At 40.0% G+C, this 22,033-nt stretch overlaps 1 protein-coding gene across 2 annotated transcripts in view; it reads right to left on the minus strand.

Moving 5' to 3' along the window:
• The window catches only part of CCHR9.PART0H3orf52 (chromosome chr9.part0 C3orf52 homolog), a 517,737-nt gene that overhangs the window by 117,021 nt on the left and 378,683 nt on the right, over positions 1-22,033 (minus strand). For both annotated transcript variants that reach the window (XM_044084489.1, XM_044084490.1), the window contains exon 4: positions 15,148-15,215. In XM_044084489.1, coding sequence (XP_043940424.1) covers positions 15,148-15,215 — 68 coding nt within the window. The remainder of the gene's footprint in view (positions 1-15,147; positions 15,216-22,033) is intronic.

Consider the following 22,033-nt stretch of genomic DNA (forward strand, 5'->3'; position numbering starts at 1 on the left):
GTCTAAGGTAGGACATGCCTAAGTATAGTCTGCCAGGAAGATTGGTTGGGCATTCAACTTTGCAGTGAAACACTGCTCCATTTGAGTGCTTCATTGTCATTGTCATATGCATTCCCACTTAACATGACATTGACTATGAGTCACAAAATGTTGAAACAATGTAACATGGCTCATCTGTACAGCAAAAGTTATACTGTAGCACCTTTGTCAATGGAACCCTCCTATCATAACCAAATGGCTGCTGACTGATGACTAAAATTGGGAGGGGCATGATAAGCCATCTTTGTAAGGTAAATGCATATTAAAATGAGGAAACATATTAGGGCTACAGATGGTTTGACAGACTGAGAAAAATGTTGGCAAAAGAGACATTAAAGCATGTACTGCATATGTGAAACACTTGCCATTTAATTATGAAGGCAGGCATGGCAGTGCAAAATGTGGGATCTTGTAGTGCTGATAGCAGCAGTGCAGTGTCGTCCCATAAGAGTAAATACTAATTTCAAAAGGAAATTGGGAAGGATGTGACAAAAGATTGCCTTGAGGGCTGATTTTCAGTAGATCAGTTTTTTGCTGCTCTGATACTTTTAAAATCCTGACCCAGAATCAGGTCATCTATGAATGATTTTGCATCCATTTCCACATGAACTTGCAGTGCACTGCTGGAGCGGGGGGGGGGGGGGGCCTTCCATCCTCACTCTGACCGAATAATGAGTGTCACTCCTCTTTCTGATCAGCTATCACTGACCAGCCAGAGATCTGCAGTGCTGTGGTATCATTACATTTGGGTGGGATTCTGACTCGGAGGCATTCAGTCATAATCCCATAGGTGGTATCTTTGCGACATTGGCTTCTCAGCTAAGCACATTCACCAAATGACTGAATCTGTGGTTTCTCTCATACTGAGCAGGATTACTATAATAGCAACACACCTTCGGTAGGGTAAAATTAACCTTTCTCACAATGGTGACAGATTACAAGCAAATCGTGTCTAGATTGCTAATTAAACTGTATGCTAATTTTTAGGGCCAGGCGAAAATGGAACACAGGTGATCAGTTGCATGTTCCTCTGAGGCAGGGAAACCTGCTTAAAATATCCAATAGATTTTCCCCCTAGATGCGACATTCCACTATGAAGAGTCAAGAATAAAACTGCAAACAGAAAAATAATCAGTCCTGGAAAAATAAAACACCTCTATCTCCCTCTCTCTCTGAATCACCAGAGTACACATAATAAAATTGTTTTTTGCAGGGATGCACGTTCCCATTCACCTCTGTGTGAGTGAACTTTGCTCACATATTCCCTTAGTTAAAAAACATTAATTTCATATTTTCAAAATAGTTGGAAAATGAGAAACACCAGACACAAAATTCTACACTTCTCTGCTCTATGAAGCTTTCCTTGCACTGCACAACAAAAACTCCTCAGAAAATGTCAACACCTGGGGTCTGCAGTTCAAAATATATTTTAATAATCCTCAAGACATTGGCAAAAGTACCATTTCTACAACTGCTATGCCTTCATTTGTTTAAAATTACCATAGAAGAAACCCTGCCATTATAAATCAAACCATGTGATTAAAATGAAAGCTATGTACTTCCCATAACAATAGATTCAAGTTGTCTGTTTTTTGTCTGATTCAACAAGTCAATTGTTTGATCCAATTGGATCCAACCTCAGCACCTTCTTTTAAAGCTGTGGCTCCCAGGCTTTGACTCTTCCTACCCATAATTCTCTCCTGTCTGCCAAGTTACGTCAGATTGAGTTCGCTGAGTTATACCTAAAATATTGATCTCCTTCTATAACTGAAGAAACATATAGGTTTTCCAGTCGATGAACATGTTAATACCATAGTAATGAATAAAGGAAAATGTATAACAGACTGCATCTTAGGTGAGATCTGCCTGGTCACCAGAAGCTGTCAGCAACAACACTGCAAAGGGGAAGGAAGGGATGTCGAACCTGCTGAAAATCAGACACCATGGGTCTAGTGTTATTATAAGTACATAACTTTTCTATCCAATGTTGTCTATTTTTGTCTGATTCAACCTTTGGGACAGATTCCCAAGCTATTTATTAACTAGGTGGTACCAAGGAAGGATATTCCTGAGAATGGTGGATCCAAAAGAAGAACATGATCTGGATTTTACATCCAGTTCATAAGAATACACAAAGATATGGACAGCTGACTGAGTTGCACAAATGTCATCAGAGGGGACCCTATTCATAAAAGTGGTAGAGGTGATGCTGCTCTTGTGATATGAGCTTTGGGTTTTGCTTGTAAGGGTAGACCTCTTTTAGTATCTACAAATGAAATACAATCTGATAACTGTCTTAAACGAGTCACTTTAGAGACCCCTTTACCCAATGTTACTCTAGAAAAATCCACAAATAGTTGGTCAGATTGCCTGAAGTCTTTTGTTCTATGGAGTGAGAATCAATTGGTGATGAACAACTAACACATGTAAACATATTCTCTTTTATTTGAAAATTTGGAAAAAAACACTGGAAGATCAATAGATTGATTTAGATTTGATTTAGAGATTACCTTGGGACACCCTATCTTTGTGGAAAATGTATTTCCAGTTTGATTACCGGGGAAGTCCACTGGGCCCAGAGAGCCCATTTTCAGTGGAGGCCCTGGGAGAAAAGCTCCATGAAACAGATTACAGTAAAGATAGCAGTCCAATAAAAATAGGGTACAACTACCAATACATATCAAATAATACAAAGTGTGAGCAATATTGCCCATAGTGGAAAAATATTGTGCAGATACAGTTTAACAAATGCACACAGTTAACGTCAAAGAAAAAAAGCTATTTACAGTATTTACAGAGTGAGAGAGATTGTATGGGAATTAGCTATAGAAGGTTATAGCCAACTATAAGGTGCTTAGGAACTCAGGAGGATACCCTCCCAGGGGCTTTTGTTAAAGAGTTCTAGGTAGGGAGAATGCAGTTACATTTCCATTTGGAGGAGAGGTAGGTGTAAAGCTGTGTTTTGAAGTTGTTTGTATTTGACATTGTCCTTAGTGTGGAATGGAGAGAGTTCCATTTCTTACCTAAGAAGAAGGGGAGGAGAAGTTGTCCAGCAGGATGTTTAGGTTTGTGGATAGTAATCAAGTTTTGCTGTTCAGATCTGAGAGTTCTGTCTGGAGTATATGGGGGAAGGATGTTGGTTAGAGCTGGGCATTTGGTTAGATTAAAAATTAGTTTATGTGCTGTAGTGAGCTGGAGGAAGTCCAGGTAATTTGTGAATTCTAACCAGTTGAGGGGTTGGAGGGTAACACAATGATGTATGGAATGTTTGGCTTTGGTGGCAAATTTAAAAATTTTGTTATAACAGCTTTCAAGTTTGGAAGTGATGGAAGAGGATAGGTTAGTTAGTAGTGGGGCACCATACAGAGGGGAGGGAAGGAGGTAAGAGGAGGCCAGAGTATGCCTGGTAGAAGTAGAGAGGAAGTGGTTGTTCCTGTATAGCATACATAGTTTTTGGTGGGTTTTCTTTATATTTTGCTGAATATGGATGTTGAACTTGATGTGTTCAACTATAGTTACACCGAGTAGTTTGGCAAAGGGAACAACTTCGATCGGAGATTTGTTTTGGCTGAGGACTTGGAATGAATTTTTATCAACAGAGAAAGATTTTGGGGGAGTGACTAGTAGAATTTTAGATTTGTTAGCATTGAGAGAAAGGTGATTTTGGCACATCCAGATCTCAGTAGTTGAGAAGGCAGTCTGAGTTTTTGATAGGAGTTCAGAGAGGTTAGAGGCAGAGCAGACAAGTGTAGAGTCATCTGCATATTGGATGATTTTGGCATTAGGAATGGCAGAGTGAAAGTTATTGATAAAGATATTAAACAGCATTGGTCCAAGGATGGACCCCTGTGGTACTCCAGTAGGAGTGGGTAAGGAAGGTGAGGTGCCTTTTTCCATTTCGCAGCCTGATATCTATCTGACAGATAGCCTGAGAACCAGGAAAGTGTGTTTTGGGAGAGATTTAGGTTTGATAGATGACTTAGAAGGTGCTTATGGGAAGTAGTATCAAATGCTTTAGAGAGATCTAGGAGCACTGTGGATACTAAGTTTCCAGAAGCTCGGGCTTGATTGACAGTTTCTAAGAATGAGAGTAGAGCTGTTATGGTGCTATGCCCTGGTCAGAAGCCATGTTGGGTAGGGGTAAGAAGTTGTTTTTTATTCAGAAAAGGCATAAGTTAGAGGTGGATTCATTTTTCTAGGATTTTGGAGATTGGAAAGAGAAGAGCTATAGGGAGGAAGTTTGAAATGTCAGTGTTTTTGCCTCCCTTGTGGAGAGGAAGAATAAAGGTGGAACGCCAGAGTTTAGGGACATAGGATTCCTTTATAGATCTATTAATTAGGATACTAAATGGGAGAGATATACCATAAGCAGCAGACTTGAGAAAAGAAGAGGGGATGTTGTCAGGTGCATTGGAGCAGGATTTAAGTTTGGATAGAAGTCTTTTTATGTAGTTTGTGGAGACAGGTTTAAGCTCAAACATAGAGGGGACATTATTTGGGGACTTAGATGAGGTGGAATGTAGGAGAGATGGGTCGTTGTTGGGAAAAGTTTTTTTGTTAGGTCGGATATTGTCTCTACAACGGAAGAGTTGAATAGTGAGGCTAATTCGAGGTCAGATTTACTTGGGTCCAGACGTGTTATTTTTGGAGCCTGGGTTGAAGAGTGAGTTTATGGAGTTCCAAAAAAGCCTAGGGATTTGGGGATGGTTTGACTGGAACTTAGTGTAGTAGGATTTTTTTGCCTTTGGAGATTTGTTTTTTTGCAAATTTACGGAGCTGTGTATATTGGAGAAGGGTTTCAGGAAGTTTATTCTTTTGGTAAAGCTTCCAGGATTTGTCTCTTTGACACATCATTTGCTTAACTTCTTTGGTTAGCCAAGGGGCAGTTATAGTTTTTATTCTTTTTTTCCTTGATGGAGCTAGGGAGCCAAGGGGCAGTTATAGTTTTTATTCTTTTTTTCCTTGGTGGAGCTAAGGAATTTAGAGTCTCTAGGAAAGTAGAATTAAAGTGGTCTGTGGCTTTATTGAGTGGAAGGGTTTTTAGAATGTTCCAATTCATTTGTTTGAGATAGAGAAGGTTTTGGGGTCAAATTTACTAAGGTTGCAGGTCTGAATATATTGATGTTGGTGTGGATGGGAGGTGATTGCACGCTAAATGAATGCTGGGAGGTGGTCACTAATAGAGTCAGGGATGGTGCCAGAGTTGGTAATTTTATTTGGATGGGAGATTAAGATCCAATCAAGAGTGGATCCTGGGGGATTTGTTTTATTAGGTCTGGTGATGGAGTGGATTACTTGAGTAAAGACGTTAATTGACAGGGAGGGCATGGGACTGCTGATTTTATTCCAGTCGATGTTTACATCACCTAGTATGTAAGTTTCAAGGTTAATTTCAGATGAGGCCTATTGGAGTATGTCTTCAAAGGTTGAGGCGTTATTTCTGTGTGGGATACAAAGGGTGATGATACAGAGGCTTTTGTGATTGTTCATTTTTAATAGACCAACTTTTGGTTCTGCATTGGCGAATTTAGGAATGGGCTTTGGTAGGGGAATTAAGGTAAGTAGATTGGACTAGATTAATGCAACACCTCAGCCTTTTTTCTATGGGCGGTCACATCTAAGAGTGTGAAATCCAGAGAGTAGGATTCCAGAGTCAGAGATGTGGGTTTTGAGCAAAGTTTCAGAGATGGCTACAATGTCAGGTTGGTTATGACTTAGCCATGCTTGAAACTGATGTGCTTTGTTGTTGAGACTCTGGGCAATGAGTGCAAAAAATTTAAGAGTATTGTAGGGGGATGAAAGGTTAGAGGAAGGGGAGGGTAATTATCTGTGAGTGGGTTAGGTCCGGGATTGTGGTAAATGTCTCCAGCTAAGATGAGGTTAATGAATGAAGTTATTTTAGTGTGTTTTGGTTTGGATTTAGGGTTTTCTGGATGGTCTAGTATTTGTTTAAGAGCAAGTGTCTTTGCAGTAGAGGAAATAATTTAAGGATTAAAAAGGTGCAGAGGGTTGAGCTGAACCAGAGGAGGAGATAGAAAAGAAATGATTATTTGTGTGAGGGAGGAGATGGTTTTGTGTGGAAGTATGGAAAGGAGTAGAGAGTGGAAACTGATTGGAGGTATAGGAGCAGGCATGGTATAAAGTTGTTAGGAGTTGTAGGAGGGAGATGGGAGTTCAGAGTGTTAGGAACAGTAAGGAAAGCATGGTAGGAAAAAGGTAGTTTAATATGGGAGGATTTGTAGCTAGAGAGAAGAGCTGTGGGGTGAGAGGATGTAGTGAAAAAGTGATGTCGTTAATTAGTGATGTATTTAATTACTGTGGGGGAAAGGAGGAGGGGCAAAGAGGGGAAGGTTTTGACTGGATGGCTGTGTTGAGTGGGTGGGGAGTAGTTGAAATAAAAGTAGGAGTAGTGGGGGCATGTGGGAATTGGGGGCAGGGCAGGGTAGGGGAGTGGAGTGAGACCGCAGGGCAAATGGAGTGGGTAGAGCCAAGGAGAAGGAAGAAAGCCAGTAAGTTATCTTTGAAGCTGAGAACTAGCTCAGAGGTAAGGAGGCACTGGCATAAGGCACTGTGTGTAAAATTAGAAGGATGCATAGGGTTGACAGGGATAGGAGCTGAAAAGAGGGCAGTAGCAGTTTAGTAGAATACAGTAAGTGTACTTACATGCGAGCACACTACTGGGGATTGCTATGAAGCAAGGCAGGAAAGCTAAGTCAAAAGATGGTGCCTTTCTACATCAGGTTTTATGATACCTCTGTAATTAAGCAGGAGTGGGAGGGTAGGTGTGCAGGTTCAAGGTGGGGGAGGGGGGTAGACACAAAGTAATGCAAGGTTGTGAGTCAGAAAAACTGGACTAGGCCAGCTGCTAAAAAGAAAACAGGAAAACCGAGCTAAGTTAATTCCAGGTCAGTGTGGTGCAGTATTTTCCTAATAACTACAAATGTTATGCCACTAATCTAGTATGAAGTGGTGAAAAAGACCACCACTTCTGCAGGGAAAAACAAAAGAAGTGTGGGCTGCAGGTACATAGGTAAACATTTTCCAAGAGAAAGTAGTTTTAAGTAATTGTCCTACGGGTACTATAGGAAGAGAAAAATGGGGGGGGGGGACCAGTAGTATGCACGCATGCAGTGAAAGGGGAAAGAGTCTTCAGTTTGGAGGACAGATGAAATACAGCTCTAACAGGGGTTGGGAGGGTGGCCTAATGGTTAAGGTGTTTGCCTTACAAACAGAAGGTGCAAGGTTTGAGTTTCACAAGGGATAATTGGCTAGGCTTACAATGGCTTGCAAGGGCAGTATAACAAATTTTTGTATGATAACAAAGTAGCACCTAGGCTCACAAGTAATAATGTATGTCTCTAACGAATATTACATATTTATTTATTTATTTTTCATTTATGCAAGAGATGAATATAATACATACATAAATAGAATTACCGGTATGTCCTTAATGATTGGCTAAGATGTGTATATTGCACTATTGATTGGCTAAGGTTTTTAAATTTTGATTGGCTAAACTAACAAGAAAGGATGAATTAGTTTTGGTCCATATCTTAATCTTTATTGGTCATAATTTCTTTTTACAAGTTTTGATTGGGCTAAGTCTCTGTTGGCTTTCTGGCTTGAAAACGCTGCACGTAAGGAGTTAGACAAGAACTAATATTTAAATATGAGGTTTTGACCATTTGAACTCTATACCAAATTAGGATTTAACATTTTGTTTCCATTATACTGTATGTTTCTGAATAAGATTTACTTGCTCGATGCTTTCTTAATAAAGCTATGTTTTCATAGCTATATCAGCAAGGAAGGACAAATCAGTTTCATTTTACCTTTATTTTCATTGGTCAAAATTTAATTTTATAAATGTTGATTGGGCCAAGTCATTACTTAGTCTTTGATTGGTGTGTTTCTATATATTTAATCTATGATTGGTTAAATTTTACTTAATTTATGATTGGTTTAGTTTGTATGTTTTACAAGTTCATTGGCTGCTTATTTTAACTTAAGTGAAATTCAGATGTTTGGTGAATATGATCTGATGAAGGCTTAGTCGCTTGTTAAGGAATAAAGGAGTTTTTATTGTCTCTGTAAGTTCTTCTTTGTCACTGGACTGTTTATGATACCTCCTCTCCGTGGTGAAACAGCCTTGGTGTTTTTGCTTTGTTTTGGTTTACGTGCCTGTTTCTCAGTCCTGCGCTGTGATTCTTCATATAGGTTATGGAAAGGGTCCTGTAACTGGCAAAAAACAGATAGCTGATTTTGTTTAGTGTACTTTTGAGTTGTTGTTCAGATTTTGGATATCTAGGAATATGTCTAGAGGTGATACAATCTCTGACAAATGTGGATATGCCACCACAGTTTCCATTGGGTCTGAAGGTATGTCAGGCATTAAAACCAGCTATGGAGCAAGTACTTTCTGGGTATTTAAACCAGATTTCAGTGATTACAGATGTATGGATGCCTTTCAAATGCAGGAAAGCCTCAAGGCTGGACAGCTTATTGTTTAGACTTCTGGCATTGAGTACAGCCACTTTAGTTTGATCCAATTTTGGTATTGATATGTTTGCTATGTTGGACTGCTCAATTAACTGAACTTTATTTAAAAAAGGCACTCTAGCAGCAACAAATGCTTTAGCCAGTATGCGGAAGCCTTTGAACAATAAATACAGACCATCCTTTGCAAAGCAAGTAGGACTGTCAAACATCTCAAGTCCATGCTGACACGTATTAGATCACTCTAGAGTGACACCAGTTATTTAGCAGTTTTTTGAAGCAATCATCTTTTTTTTATGTTGGCATCATTCATGGAGAAGGGAGGATTTTGCTCAGTATCCAGTCTTGCCTGCATTTGTGGCATGCATGTAGAGTTCTGACATGTCTCTGTGTGGGTCCATTTCACATGATCGAGTTTTCAGAAACTCGAAATTTATATGTTCGAAACCATATGATCAAGTTTCTGAAAACTCAAACATCAAAAACAACACAAAACTCTACCTTTTTTACATTTCCCCCTACACCCCCAAACCCCTAAACATTCTATACACTAGCTCTGAGATCACACTACATTGAGGAAAAGGGTAAATTTCCTGATCTGCACTGTACTGCGATTTCCATTCAAAAGCTTCAGATTTTCAAAAACTCAGTCATATGGTCTCAACCATATGAATTTCGAGTTTCTGACAACTCATTCACCTGCTAGGGATCCCACTGTGCATGTCCTCATTGCATGCCAAGCCATTCACCCCACTTAAAAAGAATATCACAAGCTATGGACAGTAAACATGCTGTCCACATGGCATATCTTGACCTGGTCAAGGCCTTTGACACCATACCCATGCTTGCTTACTTAGTAAGCTAAATGTATTACAAATAGATCCCTATGTGGTAGAATGGATAGCAAACTGGCAAAAGGACAAACCCCACATGGTGCGGGTAGGAGTTACCTCATCAAAGTGTATGAAGTTAACCAGTGGTGTCCCGCATGGCTCTGTACTGGGATTCTTCTTGTTTGGCATTCAGTCTCCTAATCTCCAAACCACAAATGAAGAACTCTGGCTAGCCAGGTTTGTGGATACTGCATACTGGAAGTTATTGTCAAGTCAACCTGTGACACCCAAGCCCTACAACAAAATCTTGCACTTATAAATACCTGGTGTACAAAAAACATACTTAAATTAAAAGGTAAAGCATGTAATATTTTCAGATATGATAACCATCCCTCCCCAGCATATGATGTAAACAATATCCAGGGTCTACAACAAGTGCTCAAAGACCACTGTCTTGAAGCCAGGGACTCAAACATCTTGTAGCTCATGTAGACTGCTGCTGATGCTCAAACTCAAGTATGAGTTCTGGCAAGCAGCTGGTGTGGGAGTGGGAAAAGGTGAGAATGTTGATTAGGGCAGTGATCAGGAAAGGTATTTAGGGTTAGAGAGTGGGAGGAGTTTTAGGGTTAGGGATCAAAAATGGAGTCCTAGGTTTAAAGAACAGAAGGGGAGTTGAGAGTTTGGGAGCAATTGTTGAATTTAGATTTGGGAGAGTGAGTTTTAGGGTAAGGGAGTGAGAGATGCAGGTTAGAAAATATATGAGAGTTTTAGGGTTAGAGTTTAGGCTCTGGTAGGACTATACAGTTTTAGAGGGTCATGTGATGGCAGGCTAAGCAGTTACTGGAGAATGGGCTAGTAGGAATTTGAGCACTTGGCTTTTCGAGTAAGTGGGAGTAAGCAAGCATATTGGGATATACTAGCATGCGAGCGCTTGTCACAGATCCAAATACCCTCAGTCCAAAATAAGAATGTTGTTAGAGACATTGGAACTTGGGTTGATAAGTCCTTTGATCATTATGTAACGACATTAGTCTGAAAGTGCTTCTACTCACAGCATCTGATTGTCAGGGGAATAGCATCAAGATGTTAAGATGTCATCTGCCCATTATATGCCAACTGCTGAATACAATATCCCATTTAGGATGTACCTCACTAGACATATCAAGCAGCTAGAAAGACACCAAAGGTTCCTAACTAAGAAGATCGTTAGCTTAAAAATCTTAAGCTACCTGAAAAGACTGGACACACTGTCCCTGCACTTAGGATTTTATAGACTCTTGGGGGGAGATCTACAACTTGCCTTCCAACCATTAGTGACCCAGTGGTCATGGATCTTTTGTGTCACCACAAATTGGATAGCCCCACAAATACCAGAACAGGGGATCTAAATCATCATCTGTAGATAAATAAAACAAATTGAAGCAATAGGTTCATTACACAGCACCTTCCAAACCTCCAGAATGAACTCACACTGCAAATTAAGCAGTGTGATACATTACCTTCCCTCAGCCAGGAACTGGACAATTGGATGTGTATTCACAAATCCACCCCTGGCTTGACTGGCCTGATCTTCCTCGTGAGAGGAGGTTTGGTCTGATCGTAGGTAAGGTGAGAAGTTGTAATTGGTCGTACGACTCAACTGCCTTGCATTTCCTACACTCCTGTGATCCTACAGATATATCAAACAGCCTTTGCAAATGCTGAACCTGATGAGACACAGAGTACAAACTGTGATGGCATAGAACTAGCTATACCAACTACATTGTAACATATTTACAGAGCACAAGACACTGCTGAAGTGAATTAAAACATACATTAGAACAACAACAATGCAGTAATCGACTGTCAAGTTTGAACTTTACATGCATTTTTCAGCAGTTGCCATGGATTACATTTATGAAAGAAAAACGTGAATTATTTTCCTGTTATCTCTCTTAATAAAGCAGCAGAATCTTATCATACAAACTCAGGCTCTAGTTTGTGGTATCATACTTATAATTCTAAAACTCACAGTCCTTATGGGAATGTATTTGCTTACTTTACTGATCTGCTTCTTTGGGCTGTTGTAGCAATATTCAGAGAAAAATACTAGTTTGTTCATTAACAGTACAAAGTTTACTACTAGTGATTCTCTTGGTTAGATTCATAGGATAGCTCAGTGTGCCTGCTCAGTGTTAATTTTGAGGGAGGATTGCCAAGTAATGCATCCAAAAGCTAATTATGGATGCAACAGATAAGGATAGCTACACGTAGTACTAAAGGCCCCATAACAAATGATCAAATGACCAACACTAACATGTGTAACGATAACAATATCAACATACTAGGGGTGCAGCACTAGTACGGTGTACAGGGTCGACATGCATGATATCATGACAATGGTGTCCCTCTCTGTGTGAAGTGGTAAGAGTAGCTATGCACAATGCTGTGACAGATAGTGGCAGTCACTGGCACAAACACCATGTAGAGCATCATAGCAAAGTATGGTGGCAGCGAGAACATCTGTGTAGGCATGTGCATCATGGTGGCCACCCTGTTTATCATGTATACAGAAAACTAGGAAAGAGCATTACTTTTCCTAGCATCACTTCTATGTCCTGCTACTGTTGCTGCATTGCATGTGGCATATCCTGCGTGATGTTATACAGCTGTACCTCTTATTTTCACAAGACCATTATAAATGTTTTGCTGCATATTTCAAGATTGCGCTTTAGTGTTCCACCGCAGGTAACCATCGGGGGGTCCCTGTAGCTAGTATGATCAACACTGTGCATATCTTTGTGTCCACAGGAATGGCATACTGCGCACATACCCCTTGACTTTGCTCATGGGTGAGACAGTTTGGACAGAGCCACTGGACCAGTACTATGTCCTTAACTAATATGAATTGTTAGTTATCTAATGATCTGTTAGGCGTTTTGTGTATTGTCAGTGGCATAGCTAGGGCAGGGCAAATGCAGTAGCACTCCCAGATGTAAGGTGTTAGGTGGTGTGCTTGAAAATTATGCCAGCCAAATGGTTCCATGACAGGTGCAGTCAGAAGTGAAGCACTTTTGCATTCTATGAGTGGTATGAACTGTATCAGCAACTTGCTAGAAATGTAGCAAGCTGCACCTCCAATTTAACAGGAAAGAAGAGCTTTTTTTCTTTTCTTTTTTTTTTTTGCTTGGGGGCACCAGATCAGGGAATTGCATTGGGTGTCAAATTGCTGCCTGTATGAACTTCCTTGATGCAGACATCCACAATGAAAAACCTTGCCAGGACTGGATGCTGTGATGGCTACGGATACATGCTGTTGAGGTATTGCTGTTGTTATTTGTCTAACATGACTCCCATCATGTACTCCATACATTATGGTGTTCAAAATGTGTGCATATGGGCATGCAGTACCACTATTTTGCTATGTCTCTGAATTAGTCCAAAATCTTGGCTTCCTGTATTTGCATATTCTATGTTGTTCTTTTACACGAGCCTTCTCACTTACACAACAATACGCATTAAATTCCAATGGCACATGTTGAGCAATATGTACCATTGCTCTTTCACTCATTTGGCATGTTTGAATTGTACACACCATGCACACAGCAACTTCATGCAGTATTTTACATTATGCAAGGCACTACCCATCTATAAATCCTAGCCGCAGTCTTCAAGGGAGTCTTGCCATACTGTGTAACAGGATAAAATAAATTAGGAATTGACAAAATATGCTAAAATGAAGCATTGTTGAACATTTACTATGATCAGTCATGTAGGTAGTGTACTAGAGGATTACATAAAGAAATTGACTGGAGGGAGTAGTCCATATCTGCAAACAGATTGTGTTTCCATGTTTAAACTGCTTTGTAAATATATTTGCATTAGTGTTACCTTTATAATTTAATGTAATGACATGGTTTTGCAAGAATTCTCTATCACTCTGTATTGGAATATCATTTGCCTTTATGTCTTAAGCTTTTTGGGGGGGTATCTTCTTGGTGTGTGTTAAAAGCTATTTATTTTGTAACGTATTTTCTCCCTTTAGATTTAGTCATTCTTCTCTAGTTAAAGGTAAAAATGAGTAAGTTAATAAAAGTGCACAAGTTACCATTGTAAGTAAAATTCATTTTAACTAACTGCCTTTGTAAAATGCCATAAGAGAGTCTCACAACAGAATGTTGATTTGTGCAACTTTTATAATTAAAATATAAGCTCTCCCTAATATTTACCTCTTGAGTAAAATAGCTCAGCATGCACATGATGATGCACCTCAGACATCAGTGTTCCTGATTATAATGAGATTATAACGTATGCATTTCGGGGACCTCAGACATCAGTGTTCCTGATTTATAATGAGATTATAATGTATGCATTTCGGGGACCTCAGACATCAGTGTTCCTGATTATAATGAGATTATAACATATGCCTTTTGGGCACCTCAGACATCAGTGTTCCTGATTATAATGAGATTATAACCTATGCCTTTTGTGCACCTCAGACATCAGTGTTCCTGATTATAGTGAGATTATAACATATGCATTTCAGGCACCTCAGATATCAGTGTTCCTGATTATAATGAGATTATAACCTATGCCTTTCGGGCACCTCAGACATCAGTGTTCCTGATTGTAATGAGATTATAACATATGCCTTTCGGGCACCTCAGACATCAGTGTTCCTGATAATAATGAGATTATAATAGATGCCTTTCGGGCACCTCAGACATCAGTGTTCCTGATTATAATGAGATTATAATATATGCCTTTCAGAGATCCCTGCAAACACTGAATATTATCATCCTTGCCTGGCATTTCATGTGTTGCTAGTGGGAAAGGGCATGTTGTACTTCAGAGGAATTTGTGGCACAATACAAAAATGAAGAAATACAGTTGGGGTCATCCCTCTCAAATGTTATCCACAGTGTTTCACAGATGATTACTAGGAGAAATATGAGTTTAGGAGTGAATGGCATATGTAGCCCGCTCTAGCAGCCTACTATCAAATAAGTACAATTATTGCTGTATGTCTGCAGACAAACCTGATCCAGTGAATTGTTATAGTACTGCTCAAGGCTTGGCACTTTCTTAATTTGTTTCTTACAATACTTTTACTTTCTGAATAAATAATTGCTATTATTTAATTTGAGATCCAATGGATGGATTTTTTTCCATGACAACCTAAAAGTATCAGATGTGTTAAGTGACTTATCATCTCACTCTCTTCAAACAGAGGTTCAAGGAGTCATATCTATTTCTGAAAATGCCCTTTACTTTCAGGTTATTACTATGGATGCTAGGCTATCCCAACATCCCATCCACAATAAAAAAGTGCAGGAAATGTAGTAAGGATTAGTATGGGTTATGAAACTTTGTACACACAGAGTGAATTTGTCTTTTGGATATTATTTCTTCAGCTGAGTAACTTTTTATATTTTTTATTCACATTGTACTTGTATATCATACTTACTGTGTGGAATACCCCCAGCCCTTCTACATAATGAGCATAAGTCATTAACTAACAAACCATACTAAGGGAGTTCCTCCTCAAACCAAAGCCCTGGACAGCAACCTCTGCGCATTATTAATTAAGATGACATTGGTATTGTGTCATTTATCATGGTCTGTATCTCAAAGTAACGATTTTTATTTTCTTCTCTTTTGTGTGTTTTGCAACCTTGCCAGAAGTTTCCCTGTCTTTATGTTTTGTTCTGTTTCTTCTGCTCCTCCTATCTCATTTGTTTCCTCTGTAACTCAGTTTTTGTCCCATTATGTTCTTTTTTATCTTCTATTGTCACCTTACCTTTCAAATACAATGGCTTCCACAAAATAACGACCTAGTGCAGGTGATGAGTTGTACACATCTGTAAGCTGGAAAAATACATGTAAAGCAGTTATACTCTGACAAGAGAGATTCAATATATAAAAGTCAAATATAAAACAGCAAACAGTTTATACAAAAAACATGTACTTTGTTTCTTTTATTGCTATCTGGCTATGGCTGCCTCTGTAGTTCAGGTTGCTGGAACCTGACTTCATGCTGGTACTTTGGGTTTGAATACTGGGCTCAGAAACTGTTGGGATCACTCAGAGGAGGTAGCAATGAATGGCTGAAGGCTCACTGACCTCAGAGTTTCGGGAATGGGAAGGAACTATCATACCATTGATATAATGGTACAGTGACTCCAGAAAAAAGCCAGTTGAAGATGCCCCAAGAATTATGGGGTCCCAAGGCAGCACCGTGCTGCAGCAGACATTGATAATACATGGGGGAGGCCCTCATACACAGCATACATGTAGACATGCAGATTGTAAGCTGCTCAGTGAGCACTCCACACCTGTAAGTGTTACTGATATTAGGAGTATAAGAAATACATCCTTGCAACTGCAAGCACCCAACTCAACCTGAAAATAAGATTTAGCTTATGATAAGGTAATCACCTTCACACTGGGAAGACTCTTCCCCATGGGTTGATGCAGGATGTCCCACTAAGTGATACAAGAGGAAATAATGGGTTCCCTGGAGTCAGGAAAGGTAAATGTACTGGCTTGTGCTCCCACAACAAATGAATAAATCAACAGATAGATAAATAAAGAAAACGAAAGCAAACAACTAACTAATTAAATAAATAAATAGATCTTCTGTTAGCTTATTTCATGTCACTGTCATCAAGTCTCTTTCTGTCATATTTTTTGTTTTGTCTGGCTGACTGGTTTACTGATATATTACTTAACATGTTAATAGACAGTGCTCATAACTACATATTTTCCTTCCTTTCTAGAAACCAGAAGCATAACTAAGGTAGGGCAAATGCGATGGCTGCCCCCGGTGCAAAGTGTCAGGTAGCATGGTCAGCAGATACAGACAGAGCAGTACCACACATGAACAGAGTGAGTACTTCAGCCATTTCCGGTAATACAGTATCAATACTCATTACTGAATGCTGATACTGTCCTTGTGGGCATGGCTGCTCAATCATTTCATGTGTGTGGTATTTTAACTATAGCAAACTGCCTGTTGCATATGTAGTAAATTGTTTGCTACAGTTTTAGAGCTGAAGAGCTTTTTTGCTCTGGTCCTTACCTTTTTTGTTTTTGCTCTTCAACTAGTTGAGGGATGCCAGATTAAGGAACTGCAAAGGGTGTCAGATAACGTAACTACATCACTGCTAGAAAGTAATGATTTCTTCAGAAATGTCCTGTGTAGTTTGTGTAATCCCTGCTCCAGATGCTATCTTTGTTGCCATAAGTACCATCTTTTCTATTAAGAATATTACTCCACACATCAGCTATTAAAATCAGGTTGAATGTCTGAGTGGCATATATTTTGTAACATGTTGGTTTGACAAAAAATGGAAAGTTCTCACAGTGTTAGTCAGAAATCTTCTTGTATTAGTTAGCTCAGAAGACACTGATAATTATTGTGTTATATATGTAGGAAGCCTGCAAGCAGACAAAAGAAAGTTTGTTCCTCATGAGCAGCCTGTACATAGTGGAGCTATCTGAAATTCAGAGCTGGAATGTGGCCTGCAGTCCTGGACTTTTCTCTCAAATTCAACCCATTGCTGGAAGGGCTAAGGGCTAAACTGGTTGTGGATATCTATCTATCTATCTATATATGTGTGTGTGTGTGTATATATATATATATATATATATATATATGTGTGTGTGTGTGTGTGTGTGTGTGTTGGGTTAGGCACATAAGTCCTGCTTCTCTTCATTTTAAAAGCTAAGAAAACTGTTGTTTTCATTTTCCTTGTTTTATGGAAAAAAACATGAGTCTTTAAATAACTGCTACTTCCGATGTTTCCTTGAACTTACATTGATTTCATAACCATAGCCAACATACTGGCCGACAGATTCAGTGCCAACCTTACCCCCCCCCAAGGGCCCTATCACAATACCAGATGAAAGCCTGGTACCCGCCATTTCTGCTGCACAGGTAAAAGCTGCATTGTCCAAAGCCAAGAATACAGCATCGATGCAACCTGATAATATCCCTGGCTGTGTCCTACATGAGCTACAAAACAAACTGGCACCACACCTGTGTGCCCTGTTCAAGCACAGCTTTACCTCAGGCTATGTCCCTAATGAATGGCACACTGCTACAGTCATCCCGCTCCATAAAGGGGGAGCAACTACAGACACTGAGAACTATTGCCCCATTAGCCTGACAAGCCTGGTATGCAAAGCGATGGAGCGCATCATCATGGACCTGCTTAACAAAGATATAGGCAATCTCCAAACTCTTGACCTCACACAGTTTGGCTTTGTCAAGGGGAGATCCTGCCTGCTGAACCTGGTTGACTTCTTCGAGGCAGTCACCAAGGCTGTGGATGAAGATAAAGCAGTGCATACAGCCTACCTCTACCTGGCCAAGGCCTTTGATACCATTTCCCACTCAGGTATCATTGATAAACTCACAAAACTAGGCATCAGACCTTTCATCACTAGGTCAGTTGTAAATTGGCTCACAGACAGGACCCACGGAGTGAAAGTTGCAGATTCCAAGTCAGACTGTTGATCGTTCATGAGTGAAGTCCCACAGGGCTTGGTCCTGGGCCCTCTCCTGTTTGGCATCTATTTCTCAGAAGTCCAGGCCAATATAGAAGGACTCTGGCTGACCAAGTTCACTGATGACTGCAAGGTAGGAGTCATTATCAACACCCCAAGTGATGCAGACATCCTACAAAAGGGCCTCTCTGAGAACAATGACTGGTCTGGTGTCCATGGCCTGAAGCTTAATGTCAAAAACATGCGTTATCATCCCCTTTGGAAAAAACTCAGTTCCTATGAATTACCACATTGATGGGAACGCACTTAACACTGAAGGGGCCATAAGAGATCTGGGCACCTAGGTCAACAGCCACCTCACCTTCAACCACCACATAGCCACTGTGGTCAGAAAGTCCTTCTATGTGGCACATCTTATAACCAAAGGTTTTGCATCCAGGAAGAAAGAGGTCATCATCCCTCTCTACTCATCCCTCATCAGACCAATCATCGAATATAATGCCCTGTTTGGCATGTACCTGCCCAGACACCTACAACAGCTGAAGAGGCCACAAAAGTACCTCACAAAAAGAATCCTAGGCCTTAAACACATCTCCTATATGGACAGACTCATGAAACTTCAGCTGTTCTCAGTCTCTTATTGTCTACTTAGAGGCGATCTCTGCTTGACTTACAAAGCCATGTCTGACCCAGCCCTACTTCAAATGCTACACCTAAAGAAATCCCAATCCCCCTGTGCTACATGCTCCAGAGATCACAGCCATATTACCACAATTAACGGAACATGCTGGAGGGACAGGTAAATCTCCCAAAGACTTCCCATACTCTAGGATAAGCTTCCCATTCATGTCAAGCAGAGCACCTCACTGGCCCTCTTCAAGAGAAATCTTGATGAGTGGATGGGTAACAGAAAGTTCACTCTAGGGATCATTCCAGTTGCACTACTGGATATGGGCACTGTGAACTAACATCGGGTGGCACGGTGCCTGGGCAATTTTTGGGGGGCTTGTAAAGGCTCCAGGGCCATTAGCCTAGTACACACCTATGAACCTATGAACCTATAAGTTTCATAACAGTGTTCATTGGTCCAAGGTATTTAAAAAAATACTAACGCAGTAAAATGAGTGTTAAAAATATTATTTCTCATCCATAAGTCCAGCTTAGATTAGAACTCCATTAAATTCGTAGCCATTCTAAGAGTATACAGTAGACATTTCCACAATCATGCTATAATATGAGAAATATATCTACTACATAAGAAACTTTTACAAAACTTAATTTGGAAAGTAATACCCCATACTTGTGAGTTAAAGAGTTATTGTAATTTACAAGATTTAGCAACACCTTAAGAAAGTCATTATTAAAGGCTTTATAAGCCATGATTGCCTTGCCTCTAAAATATCTGTAATGCATGGTAAACAAATTCAGATAATTGCATCTTCTATTATAACATGTTTTTTTTATGAATGGCAAATGCTCGGTGAACATTTTTTGACAGACTTCAGCTTCTTTAATTCACAGTTATATATGTCTTACAATTTCTTTTTTAATTTCTCAATGACAAAGATCTGAACATTAAACCTAAATTTCTTAGTGCCTAACTCTGGTGATATGTGAGTTTGAAAGGAAAGTTTATTATCAGCTATAATTCCCAAGTCTTTATACTCATGTACAGCTGATAATATAATGAATTAAGTATTGCTGCACTAAATGTAGGCTCACACTGACAGGATGAACCTTGGAAGTGAAGGAGGCTGAACATTCTCTTTATCCATTAAACAAGTTGGAGGGTCAGTGCAGCAAAGCCACTTGGCTTGGGAACCAGAGTTTACTACTCAGGAGGAGGACAGACTAGAAATGATGTGGGAATTGTTGTGAGGGAGAGGATTCAGAAGACAGTGAAGGATGTCATCAGAATTAGTGACAGACTACAATGTAAGGATAGAGCAATATTTATAATCTCAGCCTGTGTGGTGGAGTTGTGATAGCAAAGAAAAGAGTGCATTTAAGCAGCATTTGCAGGATGCACTAGATAAAGTAGGACAGCATGAGCTGGTGTTAATATTGTGGGACCTCGATGCACATAAATGGACAGATAGATCAATATATGAAGACTGCCTGGATTCACATGAGGCCATTCTAGACTTCTGTCTGGTAAATTGCCTGATGGTGACCAACACATGGCTCAGCAAGAGAGAAAAATTCACAAGATAACATACAAGCATGGCAAATATGCAACTCAGTGAGACTTCTTCCAAGTAAGGAAAGGGCACTGGAGTAGAATCAGTGATTGCAAAGTCACCCCCAGTAAAATAGTTGGCCCACAGCATAAACCAACAATCAACAGCAAACAGTGGTCAGAGGAAGCTCTAAGGTCAACAGAATTTAGACTGAAAACCTGGAAGTTGACTGGAAAGAATGCAAAAGAGTTCAAAGACATTTTCTGAGCTCTAGCACCTCAGGAAGAAGAGGAAATAAGTGGAGCTGAAGAAGAACGGCAGCACTTCAAAACAGCATGTGAGGACAGTAGAACAGACATGTGGACAGTAGAACAGACATGAGGACAGTAGAACAGACATGTGAGATCAGTAGAACAGACATGTGGACAGTAGAACAGACATGTGGACTAGCTACTTATGGATATGAAAAATATAAAGATAGCTGCTGATGGAATGCAGAAGTCCAAGAAATTATCCAAAGAAAGTAGGAGTGCAAGGAAAAGTAGGAGACAGAAGACAGACCAGGCTAAGAAGGAATACTGGTTGGCTAACAAACAGGCTAAGAGCAGTTGCAGTGGCAAAGAGCAAGGCATCACAGGCATATTAGATTCTGGAAAGTGATTCAGTAGATGGCACAAAAAAACCTCTATCAGGTTGAAACACAAAGACATAAAGGTAAAGAAAATAGTCATCAGACACCCTTCATATGGGATGGCAGCTACAACCTGCTCAATATTCCACAGGATATCAAAGATGGATGGAAGGAGTACTTCTAGCACCTTCTAAATGAAGAAAAACCTGCAGAAGCTGTACTTCACAAAATCCCAGACACAGCCTATGAGGAAAGAAGAAGAGTAGCCCTCCCTAGAAAAACAGCAGCAAGGAAAATGAACCCAGGAAAACCAGCAGTAAGGAAAATGAAACCAGGAAAACCAGCAGTAAGGAAAATGAACCCAGGAAAAAAAGCAGTAAGGAAAATGAAGCCAGGAAAACCAGCAGTAAGGAAAATGAACCCAGGAAAAACAGCAGTAAGGAAAATGAACCCAGGAAAAACAGCAGTAAGGAAAATGAATCCAGGAAAACCAGCAGTAAGGAAAATGAATCCAGGAAAAACAGAAGGCTCAGTTGACATCACTGCAGACATGATGAAGATGCTGGGTGATTTAGGAGAGAAATGGCTCCTAAGGGTACTTATAATAGTTTAAAGAGAAACAGACATGTCCCATATGACTGGAGAAGAAGCATACTAGTGCCAGTACAAGAACAAAGAGTACATTCACCACTGTGGGCAGTACAGAAGTATCAAACCGCAGTCACACTGCATAACAGTTCTGGAGATGGTGCTTGATAAACGAATATGCAGAGTAGTAGAAAGTAAGATGGGAAATGAGGAATTTGGATTCAGAACAGGATGCAGCACAGCCGACCAGATGTTTGTAGTGAGAAAGTCAGAAATGAAGAAAGAGTCATTCGGGGCATTCCTAGACTTTAAGAAAGCATATGACAAGGTCCCAAGAAAGCTGATTTGGGCAATCCTGAGAAGGTTTGAAGTCCCAGAAAAATTGGTAGGATTAGGGCATGCTGTGTACAAGGAGCCAATGACACAAGTATGGACAGTGCTCTGACTCACAGTGGGTCTTGTAGTGGGAGTGGATTGTGCTTCAGGATTCAACTCTTATTCTTCTGCTGTTCACACTGGTGGGGGACTACATTAGCAAACAGGCCAGAGGGGACAAATCAACAAAGCTGCTGTTATGCAGACAATGTGGTATTACTGGAAGACACAGAATAAGGGCTTCAACAAATAACAGAGGGATGGAATGCAAAGCTGAAGGCACATGGGATGAAACTGAATACTTATAAGACAGGTGTAATGGCAGCAAATGGGAGTAATCAGAAGAAACTGAGAAATGAGACAGAAGGGAAACTAGTGGAACAAATTAACAGCTCCAAGTA

Source organism: Protopterus annectens, chromosome 9.part0 (assembly GCF_019279795.1).
Source record: "Protopterus annectens isolate FY-2018-M chromosome 9.part0, PAN1.0, whole genome shotgun sequence".
NCBI lineage: Eukaryota > Metazoa > Chordata > Ceratodontiformes > Protopteridae > Protopterus > Protopterus annectens.